Raw genomic sequence first — 27248 nt, 5'->3', positions numbered from 1 at the left:
CTCCACTCCTCTTTCTCCATTCACTGAGAAAGCTCTGAGCAGAAACGTCTCTCCTCCTTGAATGGACTCCATCTCTCCGAGCCAAACACTGTTTTTACGGCTGTTGTGGAGGGAAACAGTGAAGATCGCAGCTGGTCGTCGTGTAGAATTTTACTGTATTTCTTCTCTTCGTGCTGCTGCTGAGAAAAGTTGACTGCTGTGACTTTGCTGTGTCGCCATGAACTTCTGGTGGACTTAAGGAGTTTCCAGAGCAGCTGTGTGGTGTCGTAAACAACTGATGGGCAAAAGCCGAACCAGAGAAGACTTGAGAAAGAGAAGAAACAGCTCTTATAGTGAGCGAAAGACTCTCTAGGATCCAGCGGGTGGTGGCTGATTTGGGTTTGTGTCAGACACACAGGCAGGGAGGCAGGCAGGTAGAAAGGTACAGAGTGACAGATCAAATTTAAAAATAGCCTACCTTTGTCCTAGTTTTCTCCCCTGGACCACAATGGGTTCAGACGTACGTGACCTGAACTCCCTGCTGCCCCCGCTCCCGGCGGGCCCCAGCCCCGGCTGCCCAGCCCTGCCCGTCAGCACGGCCCCTCAGTGGGCTCCCGTCCTGGACTTCCACACCGCCGCCTCCCCTTACTCCTCCCTGGCCGCCCCCCACACCTCCCTGGGACCCCACTCCTTCATCAAGCAGGAGCCCAGCTGGGGGGCCACCAGTGACCCCCACCACCTCGACACAGACCCTCACTGCGGCCTCAGCGCCTTCACCGTCCACTTCTCTGGGCAGTTCACGGGGACCGGGGCCTGCAGGTACGGGGCGGCATTCGGGGCACCTCCTCCTCCGCCACCACCCCCCAGTCAACCGTCGTCTGTGGCCGCCCCGCACCACCACCAGCCCCCCAGCAGGATGTTCAGCAACCCACCTTACCTGACCAACTGCATGGACACACAGCAGGCAGCCCGCAACCAGACAGGTAGGGCTGGAGGAGGAGGACCGGTGTGTGTGTGTGTGTGTGTGTGTTTTGTGTCTGGATGTCAGCAAGTCAAACACGAAGTTTATCCATTTTACCCTCCTGATGTAAATCTGAAGCATGATAATTCATCAGCCACATATAGATTTGTCAGTAGCATTACACCTGTACAAGCTAAATTAAACATTGTTTTTGCGTGTTGCCTTCACTGCCTGGAGGCCTTAGTTCACCTGAATTTCGCACTGCGTCACTGAGTATGTGCTAAACTAACTATTTAAAACCACATACAGGTCACTGAGAGGGGCCATTAATAAAGAGAAAGGTGATGCAGCTTATACACTCACAGAAAACTGATGGTTCTTGTTTGTTTCTTAGAAGTGTAAATCCAAGCATCACTTACTAAGGATTCACTTTAGTATTTAGGTATTAATGTTTAAGCCAAAGATATCCATGCTTGTAGTTGAGTGCTGTTTGTGTAAATGGCCCATTAAAAAGCCTGTTGAGTCACAGTTGAGAGAAAACAAACCTAAACATCTGAACATCGGTCATATTCATGAACCTGTTTTGACCCTAAACTGACTCACTTAGAGTCACTGTGATGCTTCATGAGGTTCATAACTCAAGCTTTTATCTTGCTAGTTTTTCATTAATGAAAATTTTGTACTTGACACATTTATGATCTGCATTCATTCTTTTTTTATACATATGGTTTGTTATTTGCTTTTGAAAAGAATGTTTTAGGGTTCCATATTTAAACAAGAGTTTTGTCAATATAGATTTTAAATATGTGATGCTCAGTATCCTTGACGTGCACACCCACATAGATCCTAATAATTCCAGGTTCAGGACTTTATACGAAAACTTCTTTAATGAGCGAGGGGGAAAAGTTCCTCCTCAACAAACATCAAGTCTAATAGTTTTATTTTTTATCAAGTATTGCCTGTGTTGAAGCTGCTGAACACTAAACAACAGGTCCACAACAGCTGATGAAAGTACTAAGGCTTCTAACTATCCGAACACTAAAGTGACATAAGAACAGTATCTAAAATTTGTCTGCTTGTGAAATTCCAAAGTTTTGGTATATATCTCTTCTCTTCTTCAGCTATTTTTTACTATGACTGATTTAAAAAAAACAAATATATAAATAAAATGCATGACTGAGGTGATGTGCACACGCAAGAAAACAATCAACTCGATCAGACATTTTTTCTGTCCAGTTGTAATAAAAAGAAGAAGAAAAAAAAACTACGGATGTTGAGGCTGAGTTAACCCTGATTTTTCATTTTGGCTATTAGAGTCTGGCATTTCTCACACTTCAGAGTTTCCCACATTTGTATAACACAGCTATAGTTTTAGTCTAAAAAAACTCACAAAAATTGTATTTAACAAGAACTAGAGCATTTTATTTTGAAAAATACCTGTTGAAAAATGGTTGGTTTTATCTCATTATCTCTTTCTGAAATTGTTTGTTGGAGTGAAAATGACACCCTTTTGTAAAATTAAATTAGTTGAATTAATTTCTGTTCTTTTCTGTTGAATATAATTGAGATAATTGGGTTGAATTAAATTGAACTCACATAGCTCTTTGTTTTATTGAATTCAGTATTAGTGTATCTGCAACATCACATTATACACTAAAATCATTGGATTCCACTTTTCTGTTTAGAAAGTATTTGAGGCTTTGCTAAAGAATATGTGATACTCAAATGAAACATAGTGAGGAAACATATCAAAGGTCAATAATGGGATTCAAAAGCACAATGCATTGAGTACAATGTATCATATAACATGATACACACTTTATTATAAAAATCCTGACCCGCTGGGGTTTTATCTAGTGTTTAACCTAATCCCTGGTCTTTTCCATGCAGGATAATGAATCTCTTAATGGTTTCTCAACAGATTAATTAGTAATAACATGCTTATCAAGCAGATAATTTAGGAATAACATTATAATCAAAGAGCTGAGCCTGACCTCTAACCTGTTTTATCTGCTCCCCGCTGTGGCTGGACGAGCACAGACAAACAAACTAACAGCAGGACTCGGGTCACACAGTAGAGCTGATAGCAGAGCAGGGTCACAGAGACTATCACTATGAACCCCCTCCAGGAGAGATTTCATTTTCATATAAGAGCAGTGCATTTATTTTGCTTAATATTTCTTAAACCTTGACTGTTTCTACTACATTTCACTGCAGGCTTGTTAGGAAAGGCCTGCTGGTTCTATTAAAACATTTTTTGGTCATTTTAAAGAAAAAAAAACATCATGGATGCAGATCATCAGAAGGGAGGTATTTTCATTTTACAACATGTTTCATTTGTTTTAAGAGTTAATAGCTTTTACAGGTCTGCACGTTTTATCAGCAAACTGTTACAGTAGCAAGACATGATAACCTGCCAACATCAGTACTGCTCATGTTTAAAGATAATATTTGAAATGGACCTAAAAACATAATCAAATCAAGTCTTTGAAGCTGAGAAAGGTATATTCTAACAGGAACGTGGATACACTGGAAAGGATGAAAAATAAAATAAATAAGAGGGAATGTAAGTTATGAAAGCGTTTTAAAGTTGTAGATTCCCACACATTTAAAAATTAAAATCCAGGTATTTAAACAACATCGAATTTCAGTTTGTGACTCAGGGAAAAAAAAGTCTGGGGTATTTCCAGACTTTGCGTTTTCCAGTTGAATACAAATTGACCTCATCGCTTGTCACCTCAGTGCTGGACTTCAAGGCAACAAAAGTATCACCCTACACAGACAAACACACACACACAGAGGAGTCAGACAGGGGTGAGTGGAAGATAAATGGAGATGTTTAATGAGCTTTTTTTCTTCTCTCGCCTCTCTCCTCTCACAAAATGATCCTCAGAGTAAAGTGAGTGAAAGTGCTGCATTTTAATTAATGAAGCATGTATGTGAGAGTGAGAGATAGTGTGTGTGTGTGTCTGTGCATGTGGGTGATTTATGGGAGTGTGCTGTGCCCTTTAGGTCAGTCTGAATCATGAGTCAGGCCTGGTCTGGGATGTCAGACACAGATCTAGTCTCCTCCGAACAACAACTGTGTGCGTGTGTGTGTGTGCGTGTGTGCGTGTGTTTGTATGTGTGTGCTGTGTGGGTACTATTCGGGTACATATTTACTAGCCCTGGTGTAAAGAAATAATCTTTTTGACCTAAGTAGAGACTGATCTCAGTCCTGTCATCTGCCTCTGGCGAATCCGTCGCTTTGCTTTTACACTTTAAAAGGAAAATATACCCTAAATGTATAGCTGAGTATAAATGTATAAAGTTGCTCATAAGTTGCATTACACCACCAAAAAGAGATTACATACATGTAATATTTTTGTTGCAAAATTAGATATCCACCATTAGAAAACAACAGAAAACCATTGGGAAAATATTTAAACTTTTTTTAAAGGTTGTCAGGTAAATTAGATCCTTGTTTCATAGTTAATGGCCCCAAACCATTTATGGAAACAATTCTTCATATATTTGTCCACTTGCTCCATAACCTGTAACTGTCAGAGCAGCTTTATCATGACTCTTTGACCTGATCAAAATCTCAACTCACATTTTCTGCTCTCTAATCATCAGCAGTTTCTTTACTGTAAAACAAACTTATAATTTTTTTAATCATGTTTCTGTAGTAACTTGACTATTTATTAACATTTGTTCTCATAAGCAGAAAAGCAGATTTAAAGCATGTAATTACATGAATTTAAAAAATACAGGTATTGCACTGTTTACAAGATTATAGACATAAATGCTATTTTATCCATATTGAACTATTTTTAATGGTTGTATTCTGGGGCGCCCCGGTAGCTCACCTGGCGTGCCCCATGTACAAGGCTGAATCCTTACCGCAGTGGCGCTGATTTGAATGCAACCCGCAGCCCTTTGCTCCATGTCATCCCTTCTCTCTCTCTCTCCCACATTTCTTGTCTCACTTCAGCTGTTCCTATCAAATAAAGGCAAAAAGCCCAAAAAAGATCATCTTTAATGGCTGTATTCAGTGATAATACTTTTAAATTACGGGGTAAATGCAATAAAACACCGGCATCATGTCATTGTAGCTGGTGATCTAATTAGAAAATGACAAAAGTAAGCTTTGATTCCAGTGTTAAGGAGGTAATGTGTAATGTGGTAATCTCTGATGGATTTAATTTAAAAACTACCTTCCTACGCACTTGAATGTGCTGTGACTTTGTGTATTTACTGCTTTTTATTTCTGTGTTGCAGGTTACAGCACGGTTGCGTTCGATGGAGCCGGTAATTACGGTCACACTCCTACACACCACAGTTCGCAGTTCTCCAACCACTCCTTCAAACATGAAGACGCTTTTACTCAGCAGAACACTATGGGTAAGAGCATGTATGTGTTTGAGTACGGCAGCGCTTTATGGTTTCAGTCACTGAATGTGTTTGACACACGTATCTTCAATTAAACAGTACATTTTACAGATATCTGGGCTGATTTTTGTCCCTCCACAGAACCTGTTGTGAGTTTCATGTAAGAACTGTTTTAGTATTTTGCCTCTCTGCTCTACAAAGGCAGTAAATACAGGAGCAGTGAAGTTGAGAAAAAGGAGTTTTCAAGCTGGCCAGCACACTGTGTAAGCCTAACAGATAAAAAAAGTCCAATCACTTTGTTTTTTGCCTTTTTAGGCTGATTATATTACCCAAAGACATCACGATAGAGCCTACGTAATAGCTACCTAAAAATACAGATACAGCACTCTAACACTGGATAATGTGGGGGGAAAACACAGTATCTACCAACAATTTGTATTTATTCAGCTCTCTTGTCCATTTTAACTAGTACTTTATGATTATTTACAGTTCATAGCTAATAGGAATTAAATGTATAAATGTATCCGTTTTGCTTGGTGTCTGTCTGTCAACTACTATTAATATTTATAGCTACTGAAGTCAATATAATGAATTCATTTACAATGGAATACATTTAAATATGTAATTCAAAGTTAGTTTAACCATACCAAGTCATGTGATTTCCTCTAGTGTCAAAAGCTGAGATGGTAGCTAATGCTACTCTGCTAAGCTAGTTAGCTTTAGGAGGAGTTTAGCTGTTTGTTGTTCTCTATCATGATTGAATTTAGCCACTGCTGCATATACAGTAGTAATGTGAGATAACAAATTATGAAGATGTCAGTTCATTAAAATCATCAGTTTTCAATTACAGATCATTGCTAGGGAAAAATAAATAAGTAGTAGGCCTAATGATTAGCTTTAGCTTTAGCTAATGCTAGGCTGTGGCTATTTCCCCAGCTAGCTTACACTTGATGTAGCTCTCTTGCTTTAGCAATCTAGTTGGCTGTCTCTGCAGTTAGGTGCGACATGCGGATTCTAGCATGTGTTTTGTCGTTACTGCAAATTTAAAAAGCTGTTTTCACAGAATTTACACATTTCTATGGCATAATGATTTTAAAAATAGTAAAACAGTAAATCAGAAAATCTGATTCAGATCAGTTTTGACCAAATATATAGTTGCCTTTGTAGGGCAGTTCTGTTCGGTTATAAGTTGTATGGTCTCCTCTCCCCCGATATTCAAGTTGGTTTTAAAAGTAACATATTTAACAACTTTTAACAAAGGTCTTACAAGGGGTCCTGACTGTACCAGCCTCAGGGTGTATCCTGTAATCTAACTTCTCCTGCACAGATCGGACACATTTTGCCCAGAATAATTTGGTATCTATTTTTATCTTTAAGTAGTCACTTCTTAAAAAAAAAAAACAATGCACCAGAGTCTCTTTCAATAATAACAAAAGTAGATCTCTATGTATATTTAAAGCCACTGTGTGAGTGAACAGCTGCGTCTGTATGGCAGCACCATGGCCCTCACCTAGGGAGTGTCTTGTCCCTTATTCTGACATCTCCGCAGTGACCTCGCCTGTCGGAGGTATAAATCAGCCACATCCTGACTCACAAACTCCCTCGTCTCCTCCTCTCATCCCCTTTCATCCACCGACTTTTCCCTTTAATCCCTCTTCTGCGCATGTTATTGGTAAATATTTAAATGTGTTTGTTTCGTGAAGCCACCGCTACAAATTTCTGCCGCTTTTTACAGCAAACATAAGTGGGAGAATCTGAGCTGAGAGAGATTTTGGAATGTAGAGAAATGTCGAGGGAGCCATTCACTGCCGGGGAAGCTCAGAGAGAGAAACATGAAGCGAAGGGTCTTTATTTGTAGAAGTAACTGGCGAAAAATGGAGACAAATAGGAGAGGGCAAGAGAGGGCAGAGTTTAAAAGGAGATGAGATATGGTGGATGTTTAAACACAACATCTCCTCTGAGTGAGTCATGGATGAGTTTACCTTCATCTTCAGCCTTTGTGGGTGCATACAGAGGTACAAATGCATTTGCACATATTATATATTGTGTCTGTGTGTGTGTGTGTGTGTGTGTGTGTGTGTGTGTGTGTGTGTGTGTGTGTCCATGCACTACAGGTGAGCAGCAGTATCCTGTACCTCCTCCAGTCTACGGATGCCACACACCTTCAGACAGCTGTACAGGCAGCCAGGCTCTGCTGCTGAGGAACCCTTACAACAGGTAACACACACACACACACATTTACACACACTCCTTATACATGCATAACACACATGCTCTCTTCAAAATCTATTTTTATCGTAAATAAACAGCAACAATTAAAGCTGGAAATGTTTCAGAAAGCATTGTTGATTGTTTCGTGTCAAACCGCAGTAATTCAGTGAAAGGTAGCAGGATGCCGTTTTGAACAGGATGTTCACCTTGAGGACAGGTCTGCCATAGCGACTTCCTTTCTGTTTTTGTTCTCCTTCCTCCGGGTGCTGTTTGGCTGTTTCAGTCGTCAGAAGTGTGGATTTCTCCCTCAAGTGGTTTAAAAATCCTAATTTTGGATGTTGTTTATATGCCGATTAGTAGCTTTCTGATGCACAGACACTTAAGAAAGTCATGGTGCCCCTGAAGGAAGTAAACCAACAGTGGCAGGAAGTTTTGAAGGAAAGTGGGCTGATTTACTGAAAATATTCATTCAAGTTATTCTGCCTGCTACTGACAGAAATATGCAGGCCAAATCATCATTATTTTGGTCTTTTTTTATTCAACACTGGTCTTTTCTTTGACATGATATGTACTGATATTTTCTCCCAGCACAGATGTGCTGTGTTGGGCCAGGGAAAACATGCCTTTTAAATGTTTTTATTTTATTAGTGTTGCCTTTTTTCATATCTATAAACAGCAGAATAAGATATTCTGGTTTTAAGATCAGTAACACAGGTTTTATTTTCAGCAACATTATACAGTTTTACCCAACATTACCCTTCTGTATCTTTTAGTGAGTAACAGGACTTGTAGTTTCCTGTGCTGCTGTATTCTCTAACCCGCACAATTAATAACTCTGTAGGCCTGTCTTTGATCATTTGTTTTGATCATTTGCAGGGACACCAAATCATTTATGATGATGATGATGTTTGTTTTAGATACTCATTTTAATTAAACAGGGAAAAACAAAGGAGATGAGCAGAAAATAAAGTAAAAGCCCGCAGTGACAGCAGACTGCTTCTCATTAAGTAGCTTTTCCAAAACAGTCTGTGATTTGCTGCAGTAGATGAATGACTGGAATGCTTCATTTCAGAAATATTTCCGCTCATCAAAGTGCTTTCTGCTGAGAGGAACCACAGCTATAACCAACCTTTTTCTCGTCAAACCTTGCATTGATTCGCCAAGCACTGATGGATCGCTCTATTCTTGTCATTGATGTGAAGTGTGAAGAGAGGATTTAGGTATTTTTGCTGCTTGGCTAGTGCAGTTCGCAACATTCAATTGTAGGCCTTTTTTCCACAGCAGACATTTTGACTTGTCATAGTATAGGACAGGGGTTCTCTACCTTTTCTACTTCAAGGCCCACCTATTCATACTTGTAACAGGCCAGGGCCCATTAAAATATAAATAATAATAATAATCATAATAATACAAATGATTTTGGCTAATCTATTCTATTCTAAGAATCTAATATATAGGTCCTGGCAGTAAAAGAAGGTTGCTGCAAATGTGCCTGTTAAAAAATAAAAAAATACTAAAACTAAGTGTTTTACAACAACGTTCATACTATCTGGAACATAGTTGAATGAATTGTATTGAATGAACACATAATTAAAACAAAACACAATTATGTTTTTTTTGTTTTTAATTACAAATTAAGTACGGATTATCCGATGACATACGGACCGAACTATTACATTTCCAGTGATTAAAAACCGTTTTGTATCTTGAGTGTGAGTAGGATTGTTTTAGGTAATTTTTTTTTTATTGTCATTCACATCACGAGGAATTTTGAACAGGCACATTTGCGTAAACCTTCTTTGACTGCCAGGAATTATTTGGCGCACGGGCAGAACGGATTGGGCAGCCACATTCGCCACCACAGCCTACCGATTAGCCCACTAGCTTCAACCCACTAGCTTCAACTTGAAAACATTTCACGGCCCACTAGACGGCGCTCACGGCCCACTCATTGGCCCCGGCCCAGTGGTTGAGAAAGTATGGTATAGGAAAAGCATAGGTGTAATTAATAACAGTAACAATGGCTGTGTTCTGTTCAAGTGTCCCAGTAAGTCATGACAGTGTGAGTGAGCCAGTATACAGTACCAGGACCCTGAAACTGAAGCAGCTAAATGGAATTCAGCCATCATTCATTATATTTTTTACACCTGTGCTTTTGCTACTGTGACAAAATGTCTTCCATTAAAAAACGTATAAGGTATTGTTAAGAACAAATTCCCAGAAAAAGATGATTTGTTTAAATTAACTATATCAGAGAATCATCACCCCAAAAAATGCAGACCACCTCTGAGTTCTTCAAAAGGAAAGATTTCTATTCCTTCAGTGGGGCATTAACATAGAAAAACTCTTCACATACCACCACTAGCACCAATACATACAATCTTTACACACACACACACACACACACACACAGATGCCTAAATTCTTGCAATGCGAGTCCAAAAATGTCCTCATACTCCTGCCCCACCAAAACTGTTCATCTCATCCAGCTCACCTCCAGCCACACCCTGCGTTAACCTTTTAGCCCTCCCTACTCCTCCCTACTCCTCCCACACACCAGAACCAAAAGTTCCTAAGAAATATTGCACATTTTTAAGAAAATATTAACATCTTCGTCCATAACGTCCATTTTGCACTCACTGCCTTATTGAAATGACTGCAAATCATATTAGTAGGAAAACAAGGAGGCATGCTATCTTACTGCAAAATATTCAGCTGTGATAACTTTTTATGGTCAACAAGCTTCTTAATGTACACATGTTGGCCACAATGCAAACCAACTGGAGCCTGGAGAAACAGCACATAAGAAAAATCTCCAATCTGTCACTGCAGTGAACTGCCTGGTTTTAACAAGCTTCCTCCAAATTTAATAAACTAAACATGTGAAGGAGGTACACCTCTTCACTGTCCGCTCTCCAAACTGTTTGCTTGTTGTTATGTTTCTAAATGAAACATTCTTCACATGCCACTGATACAGTGTTTTCCAACGATGGAGGAACAGAAGGAATCTTCTGTAAATACAGCAGGGATGGATACTAAGGTTTCAATGTGGTTGTGTGTGTGTGTGTGTGTGTGTGTGTGTGTGTGAGTGAGAGAGAGAGAGATGGACGGTGAACATGGGCTGTCCTGACAGTCTCAGAGTTTTCTTTGTCATAAACATAACTGATATCTGCTCAGCACACACACACACACACACACACACACACACACACACACACACACACACAAACACACACAGAGTACATGCATACAAGCACACACATGGCTGGGAAGACTCATATGAGTTGAGTCAGTTGTATAATCTTACAGCCTGGTACCAACAGGACTGTATTTACTCTGCAGGCCATCAGCTTGGCCCGCTGGAACAACATGAAATGAAAACATGCTCAGGTCTTATTAATCCATATAGAGAGAGAGAGAGAGAGAGAGAGGCTAACAGCCTAAAACACTACAACCACTACAACATATTGAAGCCAGCAAATACAACATGTGAAAGGAGACACTTGCAGTTTTCAAAGTCTTTGAACTGTTTGAAGGTGTAAAGCATTAATTCGCAATCAAGTGGTAGCTAGTCGTGCAGATAGTTTTGCTTGTATTTGTACAGGTTTTGAGATATATCTCTGAGATTTCTGCCTCCAACACAATACAATAGGGATTGCAATGTCAGTCTGTTGGTCGACTGCCTAAAGACGTTCAAAATTCATGGTTCAATGTCTCGACAAGTGTTGGATGGATTGCCATGAAATTTGGTTCAGACATTCGTGTTGCACAGCATGAATTATAGTATCTTTGGTAGGTAAATGATGGTAAATGAAGTCGTTTTTTCTGCTGCAGGCAGAACCAGAAGGGTTTCCCAGGAAAGACCTACTGTAACACACATTGGTTGTTTAGGGCAGAAAATTAGGACAGAGGGCTTTTATTAAATGGGTGTAGGCAGAATCAGAGATGGGTTCTGTCAGTCAGCAATATAGAAGAAAAGCAGACACATATTTATTTGAAAATGTCATGGCTCATTACTTTAAATCTTGTGCTCAGCCTCCTTTCCAACAATATTTCAGCAGAAATACCCTGTGTGCTCTGCTGGCTGCGTGCCCCTGCTGTACTGTAAAATAATAGCTGCGTAATGAGCAGGGTACCAGGCACCACATCTACCCCATCCAGACTGCTGCGTGCCTGCAGGTGGTGTGATAGAGGGGTTGTGGAGTGAGGGGGTGAGAGCTATAAATCCACTGTGTGTGTGTGTGTGTGTGTGTGTGTGTGTGTGGCAGTGTATTTAATCACATGGCAGGTCTGAATAATGATTGTGGAGTCTGCTGTGTTTAATGAAAACTGTTATGGGAGAATTTAGCTTTCTTGGTGTCTGTCTGAGGCACATTCTTTAACCTCAGCTCCACCTGCGACTGTGTGTGTGTGTGTGTGTGTTTTTGCATTAGGGTGCTTCTATTGAAGACAACAAAAGGCAACACAGCATTGCAAATGGATACACACACTCAACCCTGCTAACTGACAGTCCACTGCACAGTTCATGAGCTTTTCTTCTACGTTTTGTCTTCCCTCCACAGCGGAAAAAATTTATATCAAATGACCTCTCAGTTGGAGTGTGTGGCATGGGACCCTGTCAATACTCTGGCATCCACCATAAAGAGGTAGGAACTTATCCATCGCTCTCTTTAAACAGCAGCAGTCAGTGAAGTTTATGTCGAATCAGACAGTGGGAAACATGAAGAGAAGGTTGGATACAAGAGAGTCTGAACAGAATGATCATTTTGGACCAGCAATGGCAGCGTCAGTTCTCAAGACAGTATTCTCACTTTTTATTAGTTTGGTACATGAGATAATTATTATTATAATTAATATACTATATAAAAAACATGTTTTTGTTGCATGTAGATAACCTGTTTTTTGGGCATAATCCTACTTAGGACTCCTGGCTTGTTCAGCAGATGAGTGAAAAGAAGACAAAATGAAGAACTTTAAGCATAACTTGAAAAGAGACACAAATGTGCTGGCAAAGACGCTTTCACACGAGTTATAAATGTTTCAGCTTGTGTAAAATAAAAAAATAATAATAATAATGAGAAGAAGAAAAGGAAAAGAAGGGAGTTCCTCTTACGTTTTTGAGATCAGTCTGAGCTGTCACACAAACACATACAGTCCACACATACACACAATCTGTGTGCATGTTGCTAGCTGGCTGCAGCTAACACCTGTACAGTTCATTGGCTGTTTGGGGCGAAAATTTGCTCCGCATTAAGATTTCATCCTCTGGAAACGATACGTGCAGTAAATTTCATGGAATTCCAGCTACATTTTGTGGCATTTTGCCTTTAACTGATAGTAGATTGTATAGGTAGCTAGAAAATGAGGGCAGGGAGAGTGGGGAGGATGACATGCAACAAAGGTCTGTGGCTGAACCGTGCGATTATATTGTACTGTATTCATCTTAAACGCTAGGCTGTCAGGATACCCCAGCTACTTTTTTTTAAAGGACCAAGGTGTGTCATTTGGAGCACTACCATTCGGCCTATAGTGAGGAAAAATCAAACTTTGGATTACTAAAATGTTTGTCTTTATACTGTAATTTGCATGATTCTGGAGTTTAGTTTAACTAGGTGAAGAAACTCTGAGTAACCTGTTCTTGAAAGTTCAGTTCTCTTATGCCACATGACATCCCATGTGGCGTATCCCCCTTTTACTATCAAATTAAATTATAAATACATTAGAAACCAGTTACAAACAATCACTGTAGTATTAGCATCCACTGTTCAGACAGAGTTAAAAACATTCAGTAGTATGCACTGTACTTTATGTCGTTGTGACCTGCATAGCTGCACGCTGGTCAGTGTCTGTTTTGGCTCACAAATACCTTTCCACTCTGAGCCAACAGGCATTCATCATAGTTAACAGATGAAAGTGTGTGTGTGTGTGTCTGATAGCATGCACAAAGGGGTGGTAGTGAGAAGTTTATGTGTTTGGGGGGTGTTGCTGCATTGTGTGCAAGTAGTGTGAGTGTGTATGTGAGTGCTTGTATACAAGCGGTGGTATGTGAGGCTCATTAAATCTCAGATCTCAGAGCGTTGTTGGGCTTGCTGATTGTATTTAAATGAGACAAATATGATTTTTAAAATCCTCTGGCCCACAGACTGTTGCTTTTTCTTTTTCAGAAGCAATGAAAAGGTCTTCAGAGAAGGTTGATAAAGGTATATGATGCTGTTTCAGTGGCCTTGCTCAGCTCTGACTGTGTTTCTCTCTCAGTGGCTCAGCCTCTGTGACTCTGTACTTTCTCTGTCAATGAGGGGGAGCAGGAGAGGGGAGGGGAGGTGTGAGGGCGTAGTAAGGATGAAGAGGAAGAGAAAGGAAAGCAACAGCAAGAACAGGGAGTCAGTCGAAGACAGGGAGATAAAGAGGAATGGGGCGAGGGGCGAGGGGCAGGAGATGAGGAAGAGGAAGTGTAGGGGAGTTGAGCTCAGAGAGGAAGAGCAGATAGGCCCATTCCCAATGTTCACACTAAACACTAAAACACTGAACCACGCATCAGCTGCTGCAGAGGTGTTTTAGTGGACAGTAAAGCGTTGCTCATTTTCAACAAGTACATTTGTCAATGTTTTTTGTTTTTGTCATATTAATGTATAAAGTTATAATGCTATGAAATGTGGGTAATTCACTCAAGTCTACAGACTTGAGTGAATTAGAAAATGTGCATTATTCGATTTCTGGCCGAAAGTTAGATGAGAAGATTGATACCACTCTCACGTGTGTGCGGTAAATACTGTATGTAGCTACAGCCAGCAGCCGGTTAGCTTAGCTTAGCATAAAGACTGAAAACAGGGCTCACTAATTAACACGTTATATCTTGTTTGTTTAATCCGTATGAAAACTGAAGGGAAAAAAACAAGTTCTGGTTTTATGTGGGGATTTTGTTACCTTTGTACAGAGCCAGGCCAGCATTATCTCAGCTTCCACTCTTTATGCTAAGCTAAGCTAACCGGTTGGTGGCTGTAGCCTTATATTGAACAGCCAAGCATCAGAGTGGAATCAATCTTCTCATCTAACTCTCAGCAAGAAAGTGAATAATAATAATATTTTTCAAAATGTCGAACCGTTCTTTTAATGGCTGCAAAGGTTCTTGAGAGAGCCCTTACGCACTTGTGATTTTACATTAAGACATCACTGAGCCACCATGGAGAAAGAACACACATCAAAGTCTATGTCCAATGTTGAATAACAGTAACAGTAGGTACTCATAAGCTTTTTATTAATCAATTAGTGTTGCATTGTATTTATACTCTGCAATTACTCTTGGTATTTTTGTGTTTTAACATGTTTATATATTATATTATAATTTTATTTATTAGCTATATTAGTAGATTCCCTGAAAATATTTGTATTTACTGTGTTAGTTGTGTTTGGATGTGTTTGTCTTGGTTGTACTTCGGGCGCACCAAAGTACTTCCCTGCTTACTTCAACAGCCTTGTTGTAATGGTGTAGACATTGGTGCTGGGCCACATTCACATTCATGTATGAAACTTGTTCTTAGTCAATATGGCAGGTTAGACGAGGGTTGACTCCTCACCACCACAACCTTCCACCCTCCTTCACCATAGTGATGGAGTTGTAGTTAAAGGTATTTCAGTGGAAGGTCCACAATCCCTGACTAAGGTGTCCCAACTTGTACATTACCTGCTACTATGAACAAAAATACCAAAAAAGATGAATGAATGAACATAAGTAAAGGAGCATACAGTATGATTTACACCATGTCTACTGCTGATGTAGTCTTGATGTCTCTCCTCCTGTCCTTGGAAATAGCGAGGCAGACAAAGAGCACCTTATGACCGCTCGGCTGTATACTGTACATTCCCACAGCAGCAGCACAGGATGCAAACTCCCATCCTCCTCGTTTGGTTAGACAGACTGAAATATAACACATTTCATAGACAAGAGCTTTCTGTTTCTCTGTGTGTTATCATAAGAAGATATGAGAGGCAAAGCTGTAGGCTGCGTCACACAGAGCAGGTTTTGTTCTGCCCTTTAAGTCAGAGTGAAAAACTATAAAGCTATTTGTGTCATACATTATACTGTAAGTGCTTCTGTAGTAGCTAGTGATAAAATGATTAATTTAACTGATCAATTATCTGATCAACAGGAAATGATTTATTTTTGTTCAAAACAAATTGGATAATTATTTAATCTTTTAATAGTTAAGATTATTTAAGTCATTTTTCAAGCCTACATGCCAAATATTCCCTGGTTTCAGCTTCTCAAAGATGATTTTACTGCTTTTCTGTATCATTGCTAGATGAATATCTTTGGGTTTTGGACTGTTAGTCAGAAATACAAGCAATTTGACATCACCTTGGGCTCTGGGAAATTGTGATAGACATTTTTCAATAGATTCATTGATAATGAAAAAAATCATTAGTAGCACTAATGATAAAAGGCTTAAAATTCAGGAAATATAGTAGATGCTAGTAGATAAATACTTGAGAGTTCATTGCTAGATGATAACATTACACACATCACTGAAAGTTGTCTAATGGGAAAAGGTTTTGGTTTGTCAACAATGGACAAATGCAAATTTGTTATAAAGTCTACAGCCATGCTAGCAGCTCTGTGAGGCTGAACTAGCATGCTAACAATGCTCACAATGACAATGCTAACATGCTGATGTTTAGCAGGTATAATGTTTACTATGTTCTCCAAGTTAGGCTGGCGTGTTAGCATGCTAACATTTGCACTAAACACAAAGTACAGTTTAAGCTTATTGGAACGCCATTAGCTTTGAAGGTATTTGGTCATAAATAAAAGTATTGGACAAGCTAGCTCATTGCTAGCTAAATGAAAAGTTAAGGGCTCACCAAAAACAAATACTGCATAGCACCACAGTAAAGGACGGTAGAGATGATCATCTATACAGCTCATGGTTTTATGAAGTCAACCTAGACATGTCTCCGATATCATCCCTACTGTACATGTACCAGCTGATTTTGTATCTGGGCTTATTGTTCCAAAAGGTCAAAGTTTAACTTATAGGGCGACATACACATGCATGTACAGAGGCACCCACACGCACAGCCACAGGCTTCAGCTGGATATATGGTGCTCTGACAAAAGAAAAAAAGACTTTGCCTCCATACATCAACACAACTTACATCTCTACAGTAAACTCTGAGTCTACTGTGTTTTGCATTACAGCCTGCATGTGACAAGGTTGAATATGTTTGAATAACGATACCTTCATGGCCCTACCTGCAGTCAAACAGCAGGTCATTCTCTATATATCTGCCAGTGTTTGTTAAACTGTATGGATTTATGGCATTAAATCATACTCTTGCATCTTGTTATCTGATGTCTGTCTGCTTTACATTCGTCCTACTGTATGTGGCAGTCGTCTACGTGAAAACCTTTTTAGCTGTGGAGACATTTTGTGATCGTAAAATGATTTAGTGGCACAGAAAACTCTCCAGTTTTGATATTCTGGAGCTGAACACGTTTGATTGAATAGTTTTCTACTCTTGGAGTCAACATGGCTTTGAGACAGCTGTTGACAGCAAAACTGTGCAAAAGTGTTGGACTACAATGTCGATTTTTTCACTTTCAAGGAAATCAACAGTTTATTTTACTGTGAGAATGTGAATAAATCAGTCACCGTCATCACTCCTCTCTCTTTCTGTGTTGGCAGCCACACAGCAGGCTATGACAGTGACCCCAGCACCCCCATGGTCTACAGCTGCAGCACACAGTACCGCATACACACACATGGAGTCTTCAGGGGCATACAGGTAGGACTCACACTACCTACTACTGCTACTACATCGTCTCTACATGTCACTTCTTTTTTCATTGTCACACACACATACTGTAAGCCTTCTTTACTGTACAAGTTTAGTGTCAAGATCAGGACATACACAAATGCTTGACCTACTGAAAACCTAAGGTCAGTATAACAAACACTGGAAGAAATATGCATCAATGACACAGAAAAAAGGACATAATTTTAACATATTTCTTTAATGAGTGGTCTGAAGGAGATGAGTGGTGGAGAGCCTGATGCAATGACCAGGCTATGTGGAGAGGAAATACTGATATGTAGCAGAGCAGAGATTTACAAACACATATACACACACACGAATGCCTACACATGCACACACACACACACACACACACACACACACACACACACACACGTTGCATACACACATACAAACACGTTGCATACACACATACACAGAGATTTTTAAAAGGCAGCTCTAAAGGCCAAGAGGAATCTTTTTCCACTAATCCATTAGCAGTGGAGAAACAGACACACACACACACACACACAGGGTTACACTGGGTAAAGATACAGTTTCCATAGGAGGATCAGCATGTTAATAAATCATTAGATTTTAATTATTGTCTGTCAGCGGTTCTAAAGGACAGGGAGCAGAGATTCTCCAGACCTGCTCTTAGTCCACAGCACAACTTTTTTGAGATCTTTCTTTCTTTTTGGGGCCTGTTTCATCATTCACCCTGCTCCTTTTTTTCCTTTGCTCCTTTTTTTTTCTTCTGTTCATTGAAATGGATTGCACAAAAAACACACATAAGAGGTCTGGCTCAATGCAAAAGAATAAACAAACTCTCACTCTTATGCCTTTTAAAGTATAATTTAAGAGCTGCTAAAATGTGAGATAACAGATTGAGTAGCAAAGTGATGCTTTGCTCCATAATTTTTATTACAGGGATTACACTAATTCTCAGTTACTGCCAAAAGAAATACAGATGATAGCCATGGAATTTCATTCTTCATTAATGTTGGTTTATGACCAGCAAAAATGATTACATGGCTTGTTAAAAACTGAATCCTATGATTCAGAAACACATAACAAATCACCAAATCATAGCTAATTATATCACTCGACTGTCAGGAGATCACTCAGTCAGTTTTGTTGATCTTTAAATAAACTAACTAGCAACACCTGCAGCAAAAAGACGTTACTCTCGATTACTGCAGAAAGGCATGTTACTTTAGTATGGAGCCCCAAAGTGTACAATAAAGTAATTATAAAGAAATAGATAATCCCATGAATAAATTGCGTAAAACATATAAATGAACCAACAATTTATGAAATCATAAAAAAGTATTAAAACTCATTATTTTATTATTATTATTATTTTATATTTCATAATGTCTCTTTTCATGACAGTGGATTTCACCACCCTGTCACCTTTGCCCCCTGCATCTCTTGAGCACAACAACTACTACCAAATTTAGCCAGTTAGCACCTGTTAGCTAGAGCAACAACAATGAAAAAGTAATTCTGAATCAAGCAACAAGAGGCTGCTGCTGTAAACAAACACAGTACACAGACTCTGTATTTAGACTCTGACTCTGTAACTGACCTCCTCTTTTATTTTGCTTCCCAAGACTGCTTCACCAGCTAACTAGCTAGACAGGGTTATGAGCGTAGATTATTACTCCGCATCAAAGCGAAGAGCCAGTGTTAGCTAGCTTTGATTCTAAAAGTATTCCCTTAGAGAAAGACACACAACTCTGTGAAGAGCATGGGCACTGTAAGTGGCTCTTCTTCCAGTATGTAACGGCTATAATGTACTTATAAATAGCTGCTAACAGCACTAATTACAACAGGGCTGACCTCTGAGTCTCTTTGGCCATTACGCTAGACATTGAGGAAATGAAGAGCAGATGGCTGCGGGAGGGCGGAGTAAAAGGGTGTGGAGGGAGAGAGGGAGAAAAGAGAAAGTGGAAAGTAATGGCAGAATTTTTTAGGTAGAGTGGTATAAAGTAAAAACAGTTGAAGACAAGGAGGAAGAGATAGAGGAAGCGTGAAGGAAGTGCTGAAATATCGTGCTGGGTTGACTAGTAGTAAAATAGAGGAAATATAGGTCAGCAGGCAGCATGAGAGGGCGTGAAAAATAAGAAAAAATATACTTAGATTTACTGTGCAGATGAACTAATATACAAAATTAGGATTTCTTTTCTACAACCATGTGTTATTTCCTGTTATTCTTCTCCAGCAGTGACGGCAGTGAGCGGCGGGGCTTATAATGGGGCACTCTGGAAGGGGGTCTGTCTAAAAGGCGTGACTAACAGCTCCCCTTGGGCTGCAGTCAGTCAGAGGTCATTTTACTGCTAATTCCCATCTAATGAATATATGACCATTTTATTATAATGATCCCCGTGAGCCAGACACATCACATGCACTTATTTACACACAGGACAGATTTAATTGGCTGTTTTCTAAATTACATTTTACTGGTTCAATTATTGATGTCCAGGGAGAGTTTTTGTTAATTCTGCCTTGAGTGGTTTGGTTTTAAATTAAAGTGTTTGGTGTGTGTGTGTGTGTGTGTGTGTGTGTGTGTATATGCAGGATGTGCGGCGGGTGCCCAGCATCGCTCCAGCCATAGTTCGGTCAGAGAGCAGCGAGAAGCGTCCGTTCATGTGTGCCTACCCAGGATGCAACAAACGCTACTTCAAGCTGTCTCATCTGCAGATGCACAGTCGCAAACACACAGGTGAAACCAGCAGAAACAGGAAAATGTGCTGTAATATTACACCTATCATATATCTACTGACAGCAGTATTGTTAGTGCCACATTTCCCAGAAGCACAGTTACTGTCACCAGCATGTTCCTACTTCACTCAAAGGTTTTCTCTTTGGCATTGTGAGAACAAGCTTTTTAAATACTTTTTAAGTGATATTTCCATTGGCGCCAATTTCCTTATCTGCTATTGCCAGAAAATACTTCCTGTTTTGTAAAATAAAGAGATCCTTTGTATTTCCAGTCGAATCTGATGCAGTGGCAGTGCAGAACAAATCACAGTGCCCCTTTATAGTAAATGTTTTTCTAATGTCTCAAGAAACATGCACACACACTCATACATGTGCACCCTTGTCAGCTTTCACCTAACATCAATATTTATATTATATTTAATATTATAAGTGAAAAAATAGGCCTGTTCTCAGTCATTTTAGGCCATGTTGCTGTGCAGATTTGCAGATCACACACACACACAGATAACATTATGTTCAATGCACTGATTCTGTTTTTCATTTGCCTCTCGTAGTTGCTTGAGCTATTCAGTATCTTTGCTGGTAATGAAACATTATTAAAGTCAGTCAAGAAATGGAAATACATCTTGTCACCCTGTCCTCAAGGCACACGGAGTGCTGCAGCTACCATTTTGGGAGCCACTGGTGTAGAGGCTCATAGATGATGCCAATATAATCGCCTTTGGTTTAACTACAGTAATTGTTCCGATGTCTTAAAAGTGATAATGACAATAATGTTAAAATGCCTCACAGACAAATTTTATCCTTTTATCATGTGTTGCCTTTGTACATTAGAGACATATATTTAGGGCCGCAACTAACAGTTATTTTCATTATTGATTAATCTGACAGTCATATTCTAGATTAATAGCTTAGTCTATAAAATGTGAGAAAATAATAAAGGCTGTCTATCACAAGTTCCCAAAATTGCTTGTTTGGTCGGACGAAGAGTCCAAAACCCACAGATATTCAGTTTAGAAGACCAGAAAACCATAAAATATTCCCATTTGAAAAGCTGCTACATACCTAGCCGGCTAACTAGCTACACTGGGTTGTGAGCTTGGTTTATTGTCAGTGTTAGCAGCAGCAGCTCGCTGTTTAATTTAGTGTTACCTGAGCAGTGTTGTATTGTATTCTAAAGATGTTCCTCAGGGAAAGAGTATTTCTCTGTCCTCCAGAGCTAGCTAACGTTGCTATAAGATAAGAATGATGAAATAACAGGAGCTAGCCAACACTTGGTCAGACCAAGGGTCCAAAACGCAAAGATATTCAGTTTACTACTATAGAAGGCTAAGAAAACCAGCAAATAGCATCATTTGTGAAGCTAAATTTTTGGCATTCACTTAAAAAAATTCAAATTAATTGGTTGAAAATTGTTGCTGATTAATTTTCTGTCGTGGCTAATCAATTAATTATTTCAGCTCTACACATATTGCTATTGTAACAGTTACAAGATGAACAGCGGTGTTATCGTCACCAAAATTAAACTAGTAGACCTTTAAACCTAATTTTCCTGTATGTGTTATCTGTGATATCTTCAGGGATAAAGAAGTAATAAAATATATAATAATATATATAATTATTTAAAACTGAATTTTATTTAACTGTCTGTGTCCTCTCTCTTGTCATTGTCAAGGGGAGAAACCCTACCAGTGTGACTTCACAGACTGTGGCCGGAGGTTTTCTCGCTCTGACCAGCTGAAAAGACACCAGCGGAGGCACACAGGTTTGATCAGTTCTACTCAGTCTGTCTCTCTGTCTTTATTTGTTTCCTTTCAGTTCTTTGTATTTGCTCTCTCTCCTTGCTCTCCTCTGCTGTTTGCATGACAGCCATTTTGTGGACAATGCAGTCTATTGAAGTGCACAGTTTGCATTTACACTGAACTCCCCTCGTATGAAGTTGCTAAAGGCTGGCTAAACTTTGGAATGGCTTCCCTCTAAGCCTCTGCTCTACTGTATTTTTCTATCTCCCTCTGTGTGTGTGTGTGTGTGTGTGTGTGTGATGTTGAACATATGTTTTCTGTGTGTGTGTGTGTGTGTGTGTGAACTTGGACTTGTTTGTCTGTGTGTGTGTGTGTGCATGCATACTGTACATGTGTTTAGGAGTTAAACCCTTCCAATGCGAGACGTGTCAGAGAAAGTTCTCTCGGTCTGACCACCTTAAGACACACACCCGGACTCATACAGGTAAAACAAGTGCGTAAACTTTTTATTTTTCCATTTCTTCTTCATCCATTTGATGTTTACATATATTAAAGTTGCAAAAGATTACAAGTAAAGTACTTTTACAACACAGTGTTGGAATGTCAACATGGATTTATTCTTACTTGACTTGTGCAATTATGTACTAGATACAGTGCTATATAAAGTATCTTTCCATTCAGGTTATGATCAACATAATATTCTAATATTTCTTTCATTTTCCCCTTTCTTTTCGCTTGATTTCATTATTACTCCATCCGGCTTGCATCCTGTCTAAATCCCTCCTCTCCTACTTTCTCCACCTCCTGTCACTACCACCCTCTCCACTTCTTCTTCAATCCATCTTCTGTCTCTTCCAACCGGTCCATCCATCCCGCCTCTCTCTCAGGTGAGAAGCCGTTTAACTGCCGGTGGCCGAACTGTCAGAAGAAGTTTGCCCGGAGCGATGAGTTGGTGCGACACCACAACATGCACCAGAGGAACCTCACCAAGCTCCAGCTGGCCATCTGAACCTGTGTCCACTGTCCAGCCCATATCACAGTTTTAAGTGTAGACATCTGGGTTGTATCTGCTTATATTTTCTGTTTCTGGTTAGTCCAAACCTGGTGACCCCCTTTGCACCCGTGAAACAGACCTCTGTGGTGGCCAGTGGAGTCCTAAAAGGTCCCTTAAAAAAGTTAATAGTAGGTGCATATCTTTTTTATTTTCCCAACTATATACCACAGTCTACACACACCGTCTGTCTTAGAAACTGTACTGTGACTTTCTGGGTGTGGAATTTAAAGGGTAAGGCTGGCAATATTCTGTATTTTTCTTAGTACCAACAAATCCTGTGAAACAATGTGTGAAAAACGCAGCTCCCTCACATAATTTCCTAAAAAGGCTGGGCACTGTAGTTTTTAGAAAATGTTACTCAAACAGGAGTAAATAGTGCATTTGTTTGAGACTATTTTTAGCTGCAGATTTGGTGCAGGAGTATTTATGCCACCGTAGGGGACATACATACTCACTACTACTAGTATAGTTTCATGGGATTGAACTATAAATGAAATACAGAATCTCACCAGACTTAAAGAAATCTTTCCTGTAGGTTTGAATTATCACTACTACATTACTCTTCCAGGTTCTCCTGAAAGAACTCACGACTGAAAAAGCAACATTTTACTTAAGTTTCTGTCTACCAGTAACATTTTTCCACAGGCAAAAATGCTGTCAGGCAGATGTAAATATGAAAATGTACAAAAAGCAAATAAAACTACAGTACATTTACTTTACAGAAGGTCCCCATGCCCAGAGTGTGAATGTTGGTATCTTTGCACGTCAAGAAAGTCCAGAAGAATCTCAGACAAACATGTTTCCATCTTAACTCTAATGTAATATGTCATTCATCCCCAGTTATTGGCCACCATCCACCACCACGTGTACAGTGAGGTTATGGTCAGCAACATACATTCCCCCACAGCTTAATGTAACTATCTCTAATGTTGAACTACTTTGGGAAGGCTTATTTATTATCTTTTTGTGGACAAAAATTGCTTTCACTGGAATGATTTAAAGGGAGTGAGGTGCCATTCAGTCTCTTTGCCTTTTCTTATAGTTTTCACGGTTACACCATGAAAGATAATGCTTGGATTGATTTAAAGAGATCAAATTAAGTGAAAAATTTGCATTTAACACCCTGTGCAGTGTTCGCAATGTAAGCTTTTGGTGTTTTGTCTGGTCAGCAAAAAAATCTACATTGCAAACATAAATATGCCTTTTAAGGTTTTGTATTTAAAAAGCTGAACTTTTTTTGTTTTTGAGTAATGCGAGGATTGGATTTTTTTTTTTCTAGCAGTGCTCAGCGCTCTTGGAGCTCAATCGTCTTTTGTCTCTGTGGTGTGTAAATATTGCTGGACCTTGGCAGTGTTTCAGACACTGCAAGCTCTAAACTATGTCTGCGTGGTCACACTGGCTCTGTGGCCGGGACATTATGGTCAAGATGTAAATAATACTTCTTCACCATGGGAACTGAACTCTTTCCATGGGGGAAAATATGTAACTTAACTGATACATTTTAGACTTTTCTTTGGATGGATCCAGGAACTGTTTATACTGTCATTCTTTCTTTCATGTGTATTAATATTTGAGTCATAAAACCGCAAATGCGAGTGAAACATTTTGTACTCAAAAGTGTGATAACTGAAAATGATGCTTTCTCTCTGTGTAAATGTATTGTGACTGTTTTGATACAGTAACAGTTTGTCTCTGTGGTCTTCAGTTATTCATTTGAAAGTTTCTTTGTTGTTTTTTTTCAATATTAAGTCATCATTTATTAGTCAGTGATATAGTATTATCGTCATAAAGCCCACAAGCAGGTCACATAATAGTTTTACTCTATTAAAATATCAACTCCTCCTCACACAGAAAATAATATCCATGAAATACTGTTGGCCTCATTATGTATAATTCTATCATTATAAGGATCCAATCTTTTTTTTTAAATATACCACTGCCCTGATGTTACAATATCTTGTAAAAAAAACAAAAAAAAAAAACAAACAAACCCCGTCCCACATAAAAGTCTTGAAATATGTGCAAATACTAAATCTATACATCAGCTGACCTTGGCCAAGGTTCCCTCCCATAACACACAAGAGAAGGTTTTCTTCTTCATTGCATTATATCCTGCCCTGTTTGTGACTAAAACCACACCTTTTCAGTTTAAAAACTGAATTAAAACATAATTAGAGAGCAGGTTTGTGAGTGACAAGACAAAGGGACAGAGTTAAAAGAAAAAACTCTACAGTGCACACTAATAGAGACAAACAGATGCACAATCCGCACACACACACACACACACACACACACACAGTACGGTACAGTACCATCCACTTTCCTCTCTTTATCTCTCACCAGATTCCTCGTTGCATTCCTTGGCTCTGCTCTCAGTGAAAAAAGGAGCAGTAAAGGCAGATAAAAATGAACGTGTTTTCTTTCAGCCTCTCAACTCTCTTTAACTCTTTTCACCTTCTTTCACTCTCATGCTGCTTCTTCTTACTTCTCATCCTTCCCTGTCCACCATTTGCTTCATTTTTAGGTTAAAAGCTGCTGTTTTGTTATTTCTTTGTGTCACCCTTATGACCTTCAGCTTCACAATAAGCTATGACAATACTTTTTTTAGGGAGGAAATTTCGTCACTACGATGACAGTCAACAACACTAACATACATGAGAACAATAAATCAACTTTAAAATGTTCTCGACCAACAGCGACCGCAGTGTTTATGGAGAGAGAGAGAGAAAGCAGCAGAGCAGAAAACGGACAGAGACAGATGGACGCAGAGATGGATAAAGACAGATACAGCAATGTTTCTTTTGTGAACTTTTATCATAAGTTTAGCCAAAGTGTTAGTGTAAATCAGACAACGTGTCCGATTCCCTCGGTGGAAATCCCCTGAAACTCCCCAGGGCTCTTGTACTATATCTCAGCTGTCGGACAAGGCCTATATCTCTCATCTCTCTCTGCTGTGTGTGTGTGTGTGTGTGTTTTGGTGTTTCATCTCTGTCCCAGCCTCATGCCGCTGAAGGCCTTTGAAGCTAGATAGCTGGTCAGTGTAACTGTAGTTTTGTCCACTTTCAGTAGTCACATTAAACGCTGTATCTAAATGTTCTACTTAGAGCAGATATATAAAACATGGATTAGGCCCATTGCAAAGTACTGAGGGGAAAAAAATCACATACAAGCAAATCCTGAGGGCGCCAAGTACAGTACATCAACCCTTTTTGGAACCCTTGAGAACATTTCTGTAGATATTTTAACCTGCAAGCAACTAGCTCAGCCTGGTCTCAGACAGCTTTGTAGCTGTGCTAATTATGTAGCCTGTTAAAGAGAACACCCAAAAGAAACGTTTAAAGCGGCTATAATCGATAACAGTGTGACAAGGTGATGAACCTACAGAGAATTATCATCCAAATCTGCGGCTGCCCTCGGCTTTATGGATCTTTATGGTGAGTCTCAGCTCATTGTTTAGCTGTCCGGCCCACAACAGCCCACTGCTTTCATAGTGACATGTTTGGTCGCAGCAGGCAGCAGCTCTAAAAACCCACTGTACACTACCTGCTCAGCACCAAACAGCAGACAAAGTTAGCGACTAACTGGTGAACATAGCGGAGCATTTAGCAGCTAAAGAGCCAGATATTTCCCTCAGGAGGCTGTAGAGACCAAAAACAGAGCTAAAAGAGTGAATATTGGACTTACATTCATCAGGTGGACACAAACATGACTCCAAATGAATGATAATGTTGCTCCGTATCTGCTGGAAGTGTAAATAAGCAACTGTTTGCTAACAAGTTCGCCATTTCAACTTAAAAGGTCATATGTCAGTGTTGTGTTCACAACTTGTTTCTGCTGCCCCCAAGTGGCCAAAAGTCAGTTATTGTAGGTTTAAGGAAAGTGAAAAAAAAAACTATGGGCATTAATCGCATTATTAACACAACCTCAACTGGGTTAATGTTAATTAGGTAGCTTTACAATTTACTGGCCAAACATTATGGCTAGGAAAAACAGCACCTGTCTGTACTCATACAGGAACATACTATGCAGAGGATGTATCTATAGGCCTTTTTCACAGCAGATGTTATGACCTGTCATATATGGAAAAATAACAATTAACGATGGCTCTGTTTTATTTGAGTGTCCAGTAAGCCATGACAGTGAGCCAGCATGCTGAATACCAACAGCGCCCTATAGGACTGAAGAATCTAAATGGAATTCAGCCATCTTTCATTTTATTTACATGACTTAACATATCAAAATGTCTGGAGGAAAAGGTCCATTGACACATTTTTAGAGCTTTCAGTAATAAAAATATATAATATGACTTTAATGACTGAACCGATGAATGAGGTGTTCGTTATTGTGTCATGCATACAGCTATGGCCAGCTCACATGCGCTAAAAAAAGACACCATAAATTCATATCAGCC

General features: G+C 39.5%; 1 protein-coding gene across 4 annotated transcripts; it reads left to right on the top strand.

The window, feature by feature from the left end:
* Nucleotides 1-24547, top strand: wt1a (WT1 transcription factor a). Of its 4 annotated transcripts, none has more exons than XM_044194186.1 (9): nt 1-962; nt 5201-5323; nt 7426-7528; nt 12085-12168; nt 17206-17305; nt 19898-20042; nt 21717-21806; nt 22184-22267; nt 22671-24547. In XM_044194186.1, the coding sequence occupies exons 1-9, from the start codon at nt 488-490 to the stop codon at nt 22790-22792; spliced, it is 1326 nt and encodes a 441-aa protein (XP_044050121.1). In that variant the 5' UTR covers nt 1-487; the 3' UTR covers nt 22793-24547. The 4 variants fall into 4 exon arrangements, with proteins under 4 accessions (XP_044050121.1, XP_044050120.1, XP_044050123.1 ...); XM_044194185.1 differs by having other exon boundaries at nt 22184-22276; XM_044194188.1 differs by lacking the exon at nt 12085-12168 and having other exon boundaries at nt 3-962.
* The last annotated feature ends 2701 nt before the right edge of the window (nt 24548-27248 follow it).

Source organism: Siniperca chuatsi, linkage group LG4 (genome assembly GCF_020085105.1).
Source record: "Siniperca chuatsi isolate FFG_IHB_CAS linkage group LG4, ASM2008510v1, whole genome shotgun sequence".
Taxonomy (NCBI): Eukaryota; Metazoa; Chordata; class Actinopteri; order Centrarchiformes; family Sinipercidae; genus Siniperca; species Siniperca chuatsi.
This window is presented reverse-complemented; position numbering and strand designations above follow the sequence as displayed.